The sequence below is a fragment of the Cydia strobilella genome, chromosome 7 (assembly GCF_947568885.1).
Source record: "Cydia strobilella chromosome 7, ilCydStro3.1, whole genome shotgun sequence".
Lineage (NCBI taxonomy): Eukaryota > Metazoa > Arthropoda > Insecta > Lepidoptera > Tortricidae > Cydia > Cydia strobilella.
Window position 1 is genome coordinate 14,317,727 of NC_086047.1, and position 14,277 is coordinate 14,332,003.

At 42.4% G+C, this 14,277-nt stretch overlaps 2 protein-coding genes across 2 annotated transcripts in view; one reads left to right on the forward strand and one right to left on the reverse strand.

The window, feature by feature from the left end:
- LOC134743226 (Golgi-associated PDZ and coiled-coil motif-containing protein-like) overlaps positions 1–14,277 on the forward strand; it is a 96,452-nt gene that overhangs the window by 2,189 nt on the left and 79,986 nt on the right. The window lies entirely within an intron of this gene.
- LOC134743194 (uncharacterized) overlaps positions 123–14,277 on the reverse strand; it is a 47,151-nt gene continuing 32,996 nt past the window's right edge. Inside the window, exons 7-10 of the mRNA XM_063676575.1 lie at positions 2,962–3,080; positions 2,611–2,710; positions 1,013–1,251; positions 123–391 (exon numbers count right to left, since the gene is read on the reverse strand). Of these exons, the coding sequence (XP_063532645.1) occupies positions 166–391; positions 1,013–1,251; positions 2,611–2,710; positions 2,962–3,080 (684 nt within the window). The 3' untranslated portion in view covers positions 123–165. The remainder of the gene's footprint in view (positions 392–1,012; positions 1,252–2,610; positions 2,711–2,961; positions 3,081–14,277) is intronic.

The following is a 14,277-nucleotide window of genomic DNA, read 5'->3' on the forward strand; positions in this document are numbered from 1 at the left end:
TTCTCAGTTTTGAAAATAATTATTAGAAGGGGACTACTCCAGAGTGGAAACTAGACCTGAGCTTTTGAGTGTGCAACTTGGCAGTTTAACTGGACACTGGTAGTAAATAAAACAATAATACACAATGGTTATAATTCTTTTTAAATATAAAATTATCATAAATCGTTACACAGGAGGCTTCCTCCAGCTAGGGCCCCGGTCGTAAGGATGTTTGTGCAGATGTCTCCGGTGTGGAGCCCTTGTTGAGGGTGTTTCCAAATCATGGTGATCTGGCTTTGGGGTTATGTTCTGGATGTCATCATTCTTGTTGATGTTATCTTCACCCCCATAATCAAAGAACTCATTGTCCTCATTACTTCCCCAGTATACATCTTCTGACTCTTGTTCACTTCTGAAATTTTGATATAATTTAAATAAAACAGGTAATACACAGTTGTACCCCTAGGACTAGTAGAAGGTTGGTACAATATAGGGAAATTCTCCCCCTCTGCAGGGACATTTTTCCTATACTTTTAGGATTCCTTGAAGAATAAATGTTTATGGATGCATAGTCTAGTGTATATGATTTTGTAAAACTTAATTTTTACTACAATGAGTAACACAAACATTTGTGTGCACAAGTGGTTAAGTATCAATATCGCCTCCAACATTTAAAATTATAATGGATAAAATTTATGAGCTACAAACATGATTTGTCATATAGTTATTAAAAAGAGGTAATGACTATGCGTAAGTTGACACCGAATATGTTGCGTAGAAGTGTTTATTAAAAGTTGCTAGTCTTTTCATCCAATATGGATAAATATCCTTATCCTTCACGTGCGGCCTCGTAATTCCTCGGGCGAGGCACGTCTACACAGACCAACCGGCTTCGCGCGGCAATTGCTTTGTGAGGCGGCTCGTTGTGTGTGGGATGTGGATTGTGGATATGCCTGTCATATAGGGAAAGTGGGGCTCGGACCGCGGAGCTTAAAAGTGCTGTCACTCCCCTTTAGTGTGCCTTCAAACTTACTTAATTCCTTTGAGTTTCTGCAACAACTGATCCGCTTCCGAGGTGACATCATCATCGGACGGTTGAGCTGGCGCGTCGGCGTCGTCGCCAAGCCGCGCCTCGAGACGCTGCAGCGTCGCGTCAGCGCGTTCCGTCAGCGCGATAAACTTCTCGGTTAGCTGCTGCAGCTCCGTTTCTTTGAAGGTCGCGTGAGACGCATTGCGGAACACGGTCTCTAAACGTCGACAGGTAGTGTCGCTCTGAAAATTCGCAACAACCACATTTAAGAATCATTTAGCGTTTTTAGGGTTCCGTACCCAAAGGGTAAAAACGGGACCCTATAGGGTCGGACGAACGGACGGACAGCGAAGTCTTAGTTATAACTAAGATTTCGCTGTCCGTCCGTTCGTCCGTCTGTCACCAGGCTGTATCTCATAAACCGTGATAGCTAGATAGCTGAAATTTTCATAGATGATGTATTTCTGTTGCCGCTATAACAACAAATACTAAAAACAGAATAAAATAAATATTTAAGTAGGGGAATAAAACAAACGTGATTTTTTGCCGTATTGCCACTTTTATAGATAAATATAAAAGTGGCAATAAATAAATTCCACATTAGCAAATCGTTTTGACAGTTCTAATAAAGTAACTGATTTGACTAGTAGGAGAATACCCTATTGTCGTCATTCACCGCAAGCGGATTTTCTTCCTTAACAAAATTCTTTATTAATGAGATCAATGTAGAACGAACGGAACTTTTAAGAAGCCGTAGTCGATTTTGGAGCAAAAATGTAAAATTGATAGATTTAGTCGTTGAAATTATACACGTTTTGTTACGTAATATCTAAATAACAAGTATTGATTTCTATTAGCACGTCTTCTCATCTTGCCTTTTAATAATGAGGTCGTGAGCGTGCGTCACCGGTAATGCTTGAAGAGAAGGGGCAGTTTTTATAAATTCATCAAAAAATCATGGTGGTAAATTATACAAATTGATGTATAAGAATAGTTTCAGCAAATGTTGTAGATTGTTTAAGTATCAAAATTACGTTGAAATTAAGCCGATTTTCAGAGAAATTGTCACTTGTTTTGAAGTAATTTCTGGAGAAAATTGATTTCGTCTAACTTTCATTTACACTACTTCAAAGTCATAATAATAAAAATGTAGTCTGATAAACGTCAAGTACAGGATATGTGTAATACAAAATTACCATGTTTAGCAGTCCAAACTTTACGAAATTTACAAATAAGAGCGACAAAATCAGTGCTTTACGCGCGTTTACCTAAACGACCATCAGAAAAGGAAACATTACTAATTTAGTGAGTCTGTTTTCAAAAAACTGATCTGATAAAAGGTAAGATAAGAAGACGTGCTAATAGAAACCAGTACTTGTTATTTCAATTAGGTAACAAAAGGTGTAAAATTTCACGGACTAAATCTATCAATTTTAAATTTTTGCGACTAAAATCGACACCGGCCTCTTAAAGTGAACACGTTACACCAATTGAGATTGGATCGGTTTTTATTATGTAGACGGAAATTCTCTTTAAAATATCTTGTTAACGCTGCTTTCTCAAGCGATTGTTAAGAAGCCAAGTACCTGACTTATACTGACCTGCAGAGGTCGCCCAGAACTGAGCAACTTCATTACTTTGTAATCGTGATTGCGCATGCTAGCTTTAATGTCTTGCAGTTCTTGAAATGTGGAATTTGTTCTGTAAGCAAGATAGTAAGGTTAGTTAGTAATATACGAGTACAAAGTGCTAATATTTATTAAGACACATAAGAAAAAGAATAGGCAGGTACATCATTATATAAATATTTCATTTCATTTCAAAGGTACCCATAGTTACGAAAGACCACAGAGTATGTGGTAAAAAGAGCGGCGCTCTTTTGTTTATTCCTCTTGAAGATCGATCTAGGCTTCGTCTTTTGACGGTAAACAATGAAGTAATAAAATACGTACTTATTGATAAGCGAGTCGATCAATTTGTCTAGCACGTCAGCTACGTGCGTGGGGTCGTCTAGCTGCACTCGCTGACAGGAGTCCACAAAACGCTTCTGTGTATCCATCATCTCCTGCATCTGTGGACAGGAAACGAGGTTATCCTATCTTTACACCAAACATAATAATTTAATGATTTAATTTTATGTAGTAGGTAACGTTAAACGTTAAATATATGTAAGTAATCAAAGTTCAAATTATGTAGTTGGATATTTTTTTGCCTTTTATGAACAATGAATCAATTAGGTACCATGGCATTTTTATTTAGTGACATCATTTGTTTATAGTGTTTCCTCAGTCTTTTCGGATAATAAAATTAATCGATGTTGTGACTTAAAGGGCCTTGTTTACTTAATGATCCGCATCGACCTTGTTTGTTAACGAATTAATGATTCTTTTGAACTGGATTCGTCAATTTAAGTAATTAATTACCTTCGGAGTAATGAATTCTTGTTGGCGAGAGCTCGCAGCCCGCCCCTGATCAGGGCCTTACTTTCAGTGTAGTTATTTTTAAAGATAACATCCTCTAATTTGACATCTTGGAGGTGCGCCTCGTGCTGCGTTCTGGTGAAGGGGCCGAGTCCGTGTTGTCTCTAACTTCGTCAATTCGAAAAGCTAGTCACATTTACTAACCACAGGCAGTCTCGCATTAGGGATTCTATATCTTACCTTCAAGTCGATCTTAAGTGTTGTTACCAAGTCGTTTCGAAAAGGCGGCCTCTTAAATCCGCAGAGGTGAGGCGCGCGTCCCGCTGCCTCCTAGCGAGAGCAGCAGTCAGCTAGCTTGCGTATCCTTTTAGGTTCACTAGTGACTAGCCGTCCCTCATTAGGTTCTAGTGGATCTTTTAAGTGTTGTCAATCAGCTGTTTCGAAAAGGCGGTCTCTAAGTCCGTGGAGCTTAGGCGCACGTCCCGCAGTCTTCTGGCAAGAGCGTGCAGTCCGTCAGCTAGCTCCCGTTTCGTCATATTGACATAACCCCTTCCCCCCGGACCACCGAAAGGTGTTGACGTGCTTTTGGTCCGCGTCAGTTTATTTTTTTAAAATTAAATATACATTTTAATCACTTTAAATTGAGTAAGAAAAATAGGAGTGCATAAGTCTACAGCAAGTGACTAAAGCAGGAAGCGTAATCATCTATAACGATCGCGCTTCTGTCAGCCTGGTACATTGTCCTCGCGTCGCCGGCTGCTGCGACCAGTGCTACGACACATACCTACGTCACACGTGTGCTACGCGTCATTTGCTACGCCTTGTCTGCTGTGGCGGCCTGCGCTACGGGCTCCTATCTACTCATGCTATCCTGGTACTGTGCACTTTTGATCTCGACTTCAGCCTGCACTGCGTCATCATCGTCGTTTACGCAGCGTGTTGCCAAGACCTTCTCTGTGCTTCTGTTACCCCGGTACTGCAAAATCTCTGCTATTGTGTAAAATGTACATGGCCGACGTAAGCGCGGATATGAGGTGTCACGCATGTCCTGAGGTGTTAGCTGTGGGTGAAGAGTACTTGCAGTGTATGGTGACAGCCTGCGGAAAACTTTACCATCAGAAGTGTGTCACTAACAGTAAAAATCTGACGCTCGTGGAAAAAGACTCCTGGGTGTGCCCGGAGTGCCGTATTGAATGTAAGAAGGTAGGCCCTAACTGTGATACCCCCCCCGTCGGCACCCCAATAACAGTAAAAAACATTGTCTGTAGGAAAAAGACCGAAGTCCCTCGCCCATTAATGCAACCCTCGGATGACCCGGTATCCCTGGCCCTTGAATTGCAACTTGTGCGGGACCAGATGACCATGTTATCGGAGCAGTTGACGGACGCTGTTTCCTCTATCGTCCAATACCAGACATCTCTCAAGGACTGCGCTGCGAGATTTGAGGCCGTCAACATGAGGCTGAATGAGCTGGAATCCAGAGATATTGGTGTGTCAGTGCCAAAGACAAAACGAAGACGTAAAACGCGGAGAAAGCAAAAGACCTCTGAAGCGGTGAGGAGTGAGGCTGTAGCCATTAATCTGCGGGACGAAGTTGGGGAGGCTGAGGCGTCTCAGGTAACATCCCGGGACAGCAGTGTGGTGCGGACGAGTGCGACTCCTACAGATGGAGAAATAGATACCACTCCTACGGAAACCAGAAGCCCAGCCGCAGTCACTGTCAAGGGCAAGGAGGCCAGACCCGCTAATAAACGCTTCTCCTTTCTGCGTTGTACCGCAGGACCCGAAGTCACGTCACTAAAAGCGGTAGAGTCCCAGATATATACACCTATGGAATATGATTTCGGGCGCGGACGAAATTCGTGATTATTTAAAATCAATGTGTCCCGAAAAAACTTGCACGGTTCAGGAGCTCAAGCCTAAAGGGGCTTACAAATCGTACAAGATTGGAGTCCCGAGAGAACTGTACGATAGATGTCTTTCGGCAGAGGTGTGCCCCGAGAACGCCCGTGTGAAGGCCTGGTTTTTTCGAAAATCGCTTAACTACCGCACCGACCCACGTAACTCCGATCGCCAGAGAGAAAGCACCGTCGAAGATAAACGTCGTGTACCAAAATGTAAGGGGACTCAACACGAAGCTTAGCTTCTTTAGACAAAACCTACTATCTTTGTAATGCGATGTGGTTGCAGTAACTGAGTCGTTCCTTACTGATGCTGTCAACGATGCTGAGCTCATGTGCGGCGGGTGGAGTGTGTTGCGCCGGGACCGCGCCACGGGCGCGCGCGGCGGCGGCGTGCTCCTCGCTGCGCGACCAGGAGTCCTTCTCCAGCGATGTCGAGACTTCGAAACCCCAAGCGGAGAGGATTTATGGGCTTCGTGCGTTATTGACCAAGTTACATTCTATTTGTGCGCGGTGTACATTCCTCCTAACGCAAACGATGAAACTTATTTGAGATGGTTCCAGAAAGTAGAGTCAGTGGTTGAGACATTAAAGTCTGTAGTGCTGGTAGTCGGTGACTTAAACTTGAATCCGGCATATACATCCCAAAATGTCTTAACTTACTATTGTTATTTTTTAGCGGTATGCGGTTTAAAAGAGACGAATGAGGTGATGAATGCATATGGCGGCAAGTTAGATGTTGTGCTGGTGTCGGAGACCATCTCGAGTACCGTGTGTGAGTTGTCGGGAGGAGGTCTGGTTCCGAGATCTGACGCGTATCACCCTCCTTTGGAGATTTCAATTCCAACAAACAGTTTGACGCGCCGTCCCTCGACTGAAAGATTAGCTCCGAGTAATGTAGAAATGGAGCGGGACTGGAACTTCGCTAAAGGTAATTACGAGCTCATATACAAATTAGTCTCGGAGGTGAATTGGCAGGAAGTTCTCAGTGCTGGGAATGTCGACGGTGCTGTAAATAGCTTTTACCAAATATTGTACGGAATCTTTGACACTTGCGTTCCTAAACGAAGTCGTCCGAGAAAGCCTAGTAGACGATATCCTGTTTGGTTCACCGCAGACCTCATTAATGACCTGAGACTAAAAAGTGACCTGCACCGAGAATGGAAACGCACGAATAATAAAGAGTCTTATAACGTGTTCGCAAAATTGAGGTCTGAGTTGAAAGGACGAATAGCCTCAGCCTACGACGACTACATCGGTAGAATTCAGACCAAGGTAAAGGATAATCCGAGGGCGTTTTGGCAGCACTTGGACAGCCTGAAGTCGACGGGAGGGTTCGCTAGTAGTGTGAAGTTAGATGGAAAGCTGTTTACTGGAGCTGAGGTAGCTGATGCGTTTGCGAGCTATTTCTCTGGGGTATTTTTGCCTGACACCCCGCTTCTGGATCCTAACGTACGGGGAACTGAGTATGTTAACCGTAGTGCCAACTACATCCATATAGATGCAGTATCGATGGAACAGGTTGTATCTGGGATAAAGCGTCTTAAATCCAAGTGTGCGGTGGGCCCGGACAACTTGCCAGCGTACGTTGTAAAGGGATGTATGGATTACCTTAAAGTCCCTTTACACTTCATCTTTAATTTGGCACTTTGTACTGGGTCATACCCTCTTCGCTGGAAACTCTCGAGGGTGAGACCTATACCAAAGGCAAATGACGCCACAATCGTGGAAAACTATAGGCCCATTGCCGTCCTTTCCACTCTGGCCAAGCTCTTTGAGTCAATAGTCCACCGAAATCTATGCGCACAGGTAAAGCCATTTTTATGTGACGCACAACATGGATTCAGACATAGTCGCTCGGTTAACACCAACCTATTAATTTTGGCTGATAGCATATCTGAGCACCTGGATAGAGGTATCCAAGTCGATGTCCTTTATTTTGATTTCAGTAAGGCTTTCGATCGCGTGGATAACGATGTGTTGTTGGCGAAACTGGATCGGATTGGCTTTTCTCCCGCATTGTTGTCATTCTTCGCTAGTTATCTACGCGATCGGCAGCAGTATGTCAAGCATGGATGCTTCGTCTTGGCCCCTTATCATACCCGGTCTGGGGTCAGTCAAGGCTCCATATTAGGTCCTTTCTTATTTGGGATCATGATAAACGACCTCAGGTCAGTCCTTCAACCGGCTCAGTGTCTCCTATATGCAGATGACCTTAAGTTGGTATATGGAGTGGAGCAGAGTACTGACTGTGAGTCGTTACAAAGGGACATCGACTCGGTTTTTCTCTGGAGCACCGAAAACAAGTTGCTGTTCAACCCGGCTAAATGTTGCGTCTGCACTTTCAGCCGTGCTCATAAGCCGTTGCATGCACAATATGTGCTGGGGTCCGAGCCTATAAACCGCGTGTGCTCTATTAAAGATCTGGGTGTGGTCTTCGATACGCGGCTTACTTTCCACGAGCATATCTCGACGCTTGCTAGCGACTGCTTTCGAAGACTGGGCTTCGTTGTACGCAACCTTCGTCAATTTAACGATCCTGTTGCAATCAGGCTTGTCTATAATGCGCTAGTAAGAAGCAAGCTTGAGACATCATCGATCGTTTGGCATCCCTACGAATCTACCTACAGTTTGCTTCTTGAAAAGGTACAAAAAGCCTTTTTAAGGTTTTTATACAAGAAAATGTTTGGCTATTACCCGTTTCTCTATCCGACGAAGTATCTCCTTGGGGCCTTAGGCAGTGTTGGCCAAACGCTAATGCCATTAACCATTAAAAATTAACAATTAAAAAGGTTAATGGCCATTAACCATTAGCCATTTAATTCGGATTAAAGTTAATTCGGATTAAATTTTTGAGACGTTAATGGCCATTGAAGTTAATTCGGATTAACTTTAATTCGGATTAACTTCAATGGCCATTAAAGTTTCAAAAAATTAATTAGAACTACTCTCAATTGCATTAACGTCTAATAAAATTACATTCGTGATATTTTAAAATGAGACAGCAAAATGACCCTGACTGAACCCTGGCAGTAGTAGCAGTACCTACCTACTACCTAGTAGAATTCTGGTTTGGTGCAACACAGACATACGCGGTTTTGGTCATTTAAATCGTCTTGATGAGCACTTCGGAGAGCCGTACCCATGATAGAGCTGATGCTGAACCCTGGCAGTACCTAATGGATCTAAGGTTTGGTGCAACATAGGCACACGCTGTTTTAGTCATCCAACTCGTGTTGATGAGCACTTCGGAGAGCCTTACCCATGATAGAGCTGATGCTGAACCCTGGCAGTACCTAATGGATCTAAGGTTTGGTGCAACATAGGCACACGCTGTTTTAGTCATCCGACTCGTCTTGATGAGCACTTAGGAGAGCAGTACCCATGATAGAGCTGATGCTGAACCCTGGCAGTACCTAGTGGATCTAAGGTTTGGTGCAACATAGGCACACGCTGTTTTAGTCACCCGACTCGTCTTGATGAGCACTTAGGAGAGCGGTACCCATGATAGAGCTGATGCTGAACCCTGGCAGTACCTAGTGGATCTAAGGTTTGGTGCAACATAGGCACGCGCTGTTTAGGTCGTCCGACTCGTCTTGATGAGCACTTAGGAGAGCAGTACCCATGATAGAGCTGATGCTGAACCCTGGCAGTACCTAGTGGATCTAAGGTTTGGTGCAACATAGGCACGCGCTGTTTAGGTCGTCCGACTCGTCTTGATGAGCACTTAGGAGAGCAGTACCCATGATAGAGCTGATGCTGAACCCTGGCAGTACCTAGTGGATCTAAGGTTTGGTGCAACATAGGCACGCGCTGTTTAGGTCGTCCGACTCGTCTTGATGAGCACTTAGGAGAGCAGTACCCATGATAGAGCTGATGCTGAACCCTGGCAGTACCTAGTGGATCTAAGGTTTGGTGCAACATAGGCACCCGCTGTTTTAGTCACCCGACTCGTCTTGATGAGCACTTAGGAGAGCGGTACCCACGATAGAGCTGATGCTGAACCCTGGCAGTACCTAGTGGATCTAAGGTTTGGTGCAACATAGGCACGCGCTGTTTTGGTCATCTGACTCGTCTTGATGAGCACTTAGGAGAGCGGTACCCATGATAGAGCTGATGAACCCTGGCAGTACCTAGTGGGTCTAAGGTTTGGTGCAACATAGGCACACGCTGTTTAGGTCGTCCGACTCGTCTTGATGAGCACTTAGGAGAGCAGTACCCATGATAGAGCTGATGCTGAACCCTGGCAGTACCTAGTGGATCTAAGGTTTGGTGCAACATAGGCACCCGCTGTTTTAGTCACCCGACTCGTCTTGATGAGCACTTAGGAGAGCGGTACCCACGATAGAGCTGATGCTGAACCCTGGCAGTACCTAGTGGATCTAAGGTTTGGTGCAACATAGGCACGCGCTGTTTTGGTCATCTGACTCGTCTTGATGAGCACTTAGGAGAGCGGTACCCATGATAGAGCTGATGCTGCACCCTGGCAGTACCTAGTGGATCTAAGGTTTGGTGCAACATAGGCACGCGCTGTTTAGGTCATCCGACTCGTCTTGATGAGCACTTAGAAGAGCAGTACCCATGATAGAGCTGATGCTGAACCCTGGCAGTACCTAGTGGATCTAAGGTTTGGTGCAACTTAGGCACGCGCTGTTTAGGTCGTCCGACTCGTCTTGATGAGCACTTAGGAGAGCAGTACCCATGATAGAGCTGATGCTGAACCCTGGCAGTACCTAGTGGATCTAAGGTTTGGTGCAACATAGGCACGCGCTGTTTAGGTCGTCCGACTCGTCTTGATGAGCACTTAGGAGAGCAGTACCCATGATAGAGCTGATGCTGAACCCTGGCAGTACCTAGTGGATCTAAGGTTTGGTGCAACATAGGCACGCGCTGTTTAGGTCGTCCGACTCGTCTTGATGAGCACTTAGGGGAGCAGTAGCCATGATAGAGCTGATGCTGAACCCTGGCAGTACCTAGTGGATCTAAGGTTTGGTGCAACACAGGCACCCGCTGTTTTAGTCACCCGACTCGTCTAGATGAGCACTTAGGAGAGTAGTACCCATGATAGAGCTGATGCTGAACCCTGGCAGTACATAGTGGAACTAAGGTTTGGTACAACATAGGCACACGCTGTTATGGTCATCTCACTCGTTCTAATGAGCACTTAGGAGAGCAGTACCCATGATAGAGCTGATGCTGAACCCTGGCAGTACATAGTGGAACTAAGGTTTGGTACAACATAGGCACACGCTGTTATGGTCATCTCACTCGTTCTAATGAGCACTTGGGAGCGCAATATTTGAATATCATCTTGAGATACTCATAAGATAGATGACATATACTTATGGCAGTAAGCAGTAGGTCCTAGTAAGTACCTAGAGGTACTTACTAGGACTCAGGTATGGTCCAATCTATTCACGCGCTGTTTTGGTTCATCTTTTTTTATTAAGTTGATGGGAATAGTAACAAAAGTGCTGCCTAATCAATGTTTTGTAAATTTTTGTATTATTCAACACTCAGCGCCAAGCGCCCCATTTCAATAACAAAATGAACCCGACTATCGGGTTCTTGGCACTGAAAGTGTTAACTGATCATGATTACCAATGTCATGGTCATGCAATATTATGTAAGATATGAAAGAATATGTTTGTATTTATGAACTGAATCGGAATCCTTACAGGGATAAATTAAAATAATATATTTATTTATCATTTTTTTTTTTTTATTTATTTAAAAAAATGTATTACAAATTATATACCACTAATTATTTTAACAATTATAAAAATTAAGTCTTATTTTATACATAATGATACAGATGTAGTGCATAAGTGTTTGTCGTCGTATTTTCACGGAAACGTTCGTATTTGTCATGCTACTTCTGTCAACCTCAGTATTTTTGTACTGAGACTGACTGAAATAGCAAGACACGTTCGTGCGTTTCCGCGAAAATACGATGGTAAACAATTATGCACTACATCTGTATCATTATGTATAAAATAAGACTTAATTTTTATAATTGATAAAATAATTAGTGGTATATAATTTTTAATATATTTTCTTAAATAAATAAATAATGATAAATAAATATGTTATTTTCATTTATCCCTGTAAGGATAGAGGGCGCCGCAGTCGCACTGTTTACATCGGCTCTGTGTTTATATTAAGTTTTCGAAATGAAGAAGTGTAAAATTACGAAGAAAAAGACAATAAAACGTGAAAGTTAACTTTAGTGCTTCATATAAAATAAAAGTGTAAACCCAAAACAGACTATTAGAAGCAAAATAACACAAAATCAGTGGCACACGAACAGTGACTTTTTTTGGTTGAAGGGAGTGATATTTTTGTGTTATCTAATATAAAATCACACGTGAAGTGCCTATTTTACCAAATGCAAAGGAAGACAATATACGCAAAGACCAAATATCAAAAATCCCCTACAAATCATACATAAATCGTAAAAATCACGGTAGTTTAGAGTCGCCATCTAGCGAAGAGTAGAGAAACGAAGACCCAACTGGTCTGCTTTACCGACCGAGCAAATAGTTCTGCAACTCGTGCGCCTTGTGTCGCCATCTAGCGAAGAGTAGAAAAACGAATATCCAACCAGACTGCTTCACCGATCGAGCCAATTAGTTCTGCTACTCACCACAAGCGCCGCTACTTTCTATGCACTCGATAGTTGACTTCGTGGTGCCGATTACTTAGAAACACACGATTTGTGACTTTATGTGCGAAACTTGCAAACTACGAGAACTTTAAGATGATTTGCCCAGGTTGTGATGTTAGAGTGGATAGGATGGAGCGCCTTTTTTGCACCAAATGCCCAGGGTGTTACCACTACAAATGCGTTAATATAACATCGGCAACATATAGAGAACATCAGTTACAATTAAAAGCAGACTGGGTATGCCCAAATTGCCAAATGATTACACAACGGACCCGCCGTCGGGATGATACCACCCCCGCTTCTCCGGCAGTCCTGAGGCAGATGGAGAGGGAAATAGACGAAAAAGACGATGCCAACATGTCCGGTGATACAGATATATCGCAATTACAGGGGGATACGGAAATATTAACAACATCTTCATATCTCCAGGTAAACAGCTCACGCGAGTCACGCGTAGTAGAAGCGACGAATACAGATAATATATCATTTGATAAATTTAGCCACCTAATCAAAAAGGAATTCGAAGCAATGAGAGATAGCTTGACCGAGTCTATCACGAAAAATATTAAACAGGCTCTTATAGATGAATTCAACACAAAATTAAACGACATAAATATAGAGTTATCTCGTACCTCGTCAGCGATGACACAGGGTCATGGACGGTTACAACAAAATATAAATGCTACAAACGAAATCATAAAAAAATTAGAATTAGAAAACTTACAATTACGCGCTGACCTAGACGTTTTATCGAGCCAGCTCCAAATCAAAGAAGGAAAACCAATTGAAGAAAGCTGCCAAAATAAAACAATAGTCCTCTATGGTTTAGATGAGTTCCCCGGCGAAGACTGGCATGTACTTTTAGAACGTGCCACTAGCGTTTTCTATGAGTTACTGGGTACGAATATCAACGCCTTTATCGAAGATGTGAAAAGAATAGGTAAGCGCGGGCATAGACGGCCCATACAAATTGAATTAATCAGCAAACGCATGAAAAACTATATACTGAATAATAAGCACAACTTTAGGAACACAGGCCTTGCAGTCTCGGATTTTTTGGACAACACTGCATTAAAAAAAAGACAAGAACTAAGGTATACCTTGAGAGAAGCGCGCAAGTGTGGTTTATATCCGACCATAAGGCACGACAAAGTATATGTCAATGGCTACGAATACATCCTACCACAACAGATGCAACATGGCCAAAATGGTGATATACGTAACAGCACTATAAATAACGAAAGCTTCAAGAATCCAATAAGAGTTACACAAACCGAAGTAAGAACGAACAAAATCAACATGGACCAACAGAAACAACCATTATATAATGCAAGCCTTCACCCACCAGCGACAGCCACCCCGCGAGCCGAGAGCCAGCCCACAACCAGCACTTCAGCCAACGGAAACCATAACTTTCGTGACTAGCATATCCATATTTTTTCAGAACATGCAAAGTCTATGGAATAAGACGCACCTTTTACAAGCATTTACAGAAGAAAAAACAAACTTGCATGTAATATGTATCACAGAATCTTGGTTAAACTTAGAAAAACTAAATATACTACATATAAATAATTATGATATAGGGTCAAGTTATTGTCGAAAACACCACGAAGGAGGTGGGGTTTTAATACTAGTCAAAAAAAACCTGGATTTTTGTAACCGACCTGATATTACAAACATGTCTACAGAAACTATTTTTGAAATATGTGCAATTGAATTTCCGAAATTTAATACAATAATAATAAACTTGTACTGGCCAAATAGTAAAAGGGAGACGGAATTATTTTACACAAAACTAAAAAACCTTTTGCAATTAATATCCCTAAAAGATAAGAACAAAAATATAATAATCGGCGGGGATTTTAATATTGATTATATGTCAGATAAAAGTGAGAAAATAAGACTGTCAAACTTAATGTTAGAATATAACTTTAGTCAAAAAGTCGACGCACCCACTCGAATCACTAGTTCTAGCTCTACCTGTATTGATTTAATATTTACCAATTTTAAAACAAAACAAGCAAATCTTGACATTAAGGAATTAGGTTTCTCAGACCATCGAGGTATTTTATACAATATCCCAAACATAAACCCAATATTACGCAACCGGATTATCCACAAAAGAATATTCTCAAAATCAAACATACTAAAATTTCAGAAAGAAATCGAAACTGTACCTTGGGATAGTGTACTTTCATCAAGAAAATCAGTAAACGAGAATTATAACTCATTCAGCGAAACTCTGACAACAGCCTTAAATAAATGCATTCCTATAAC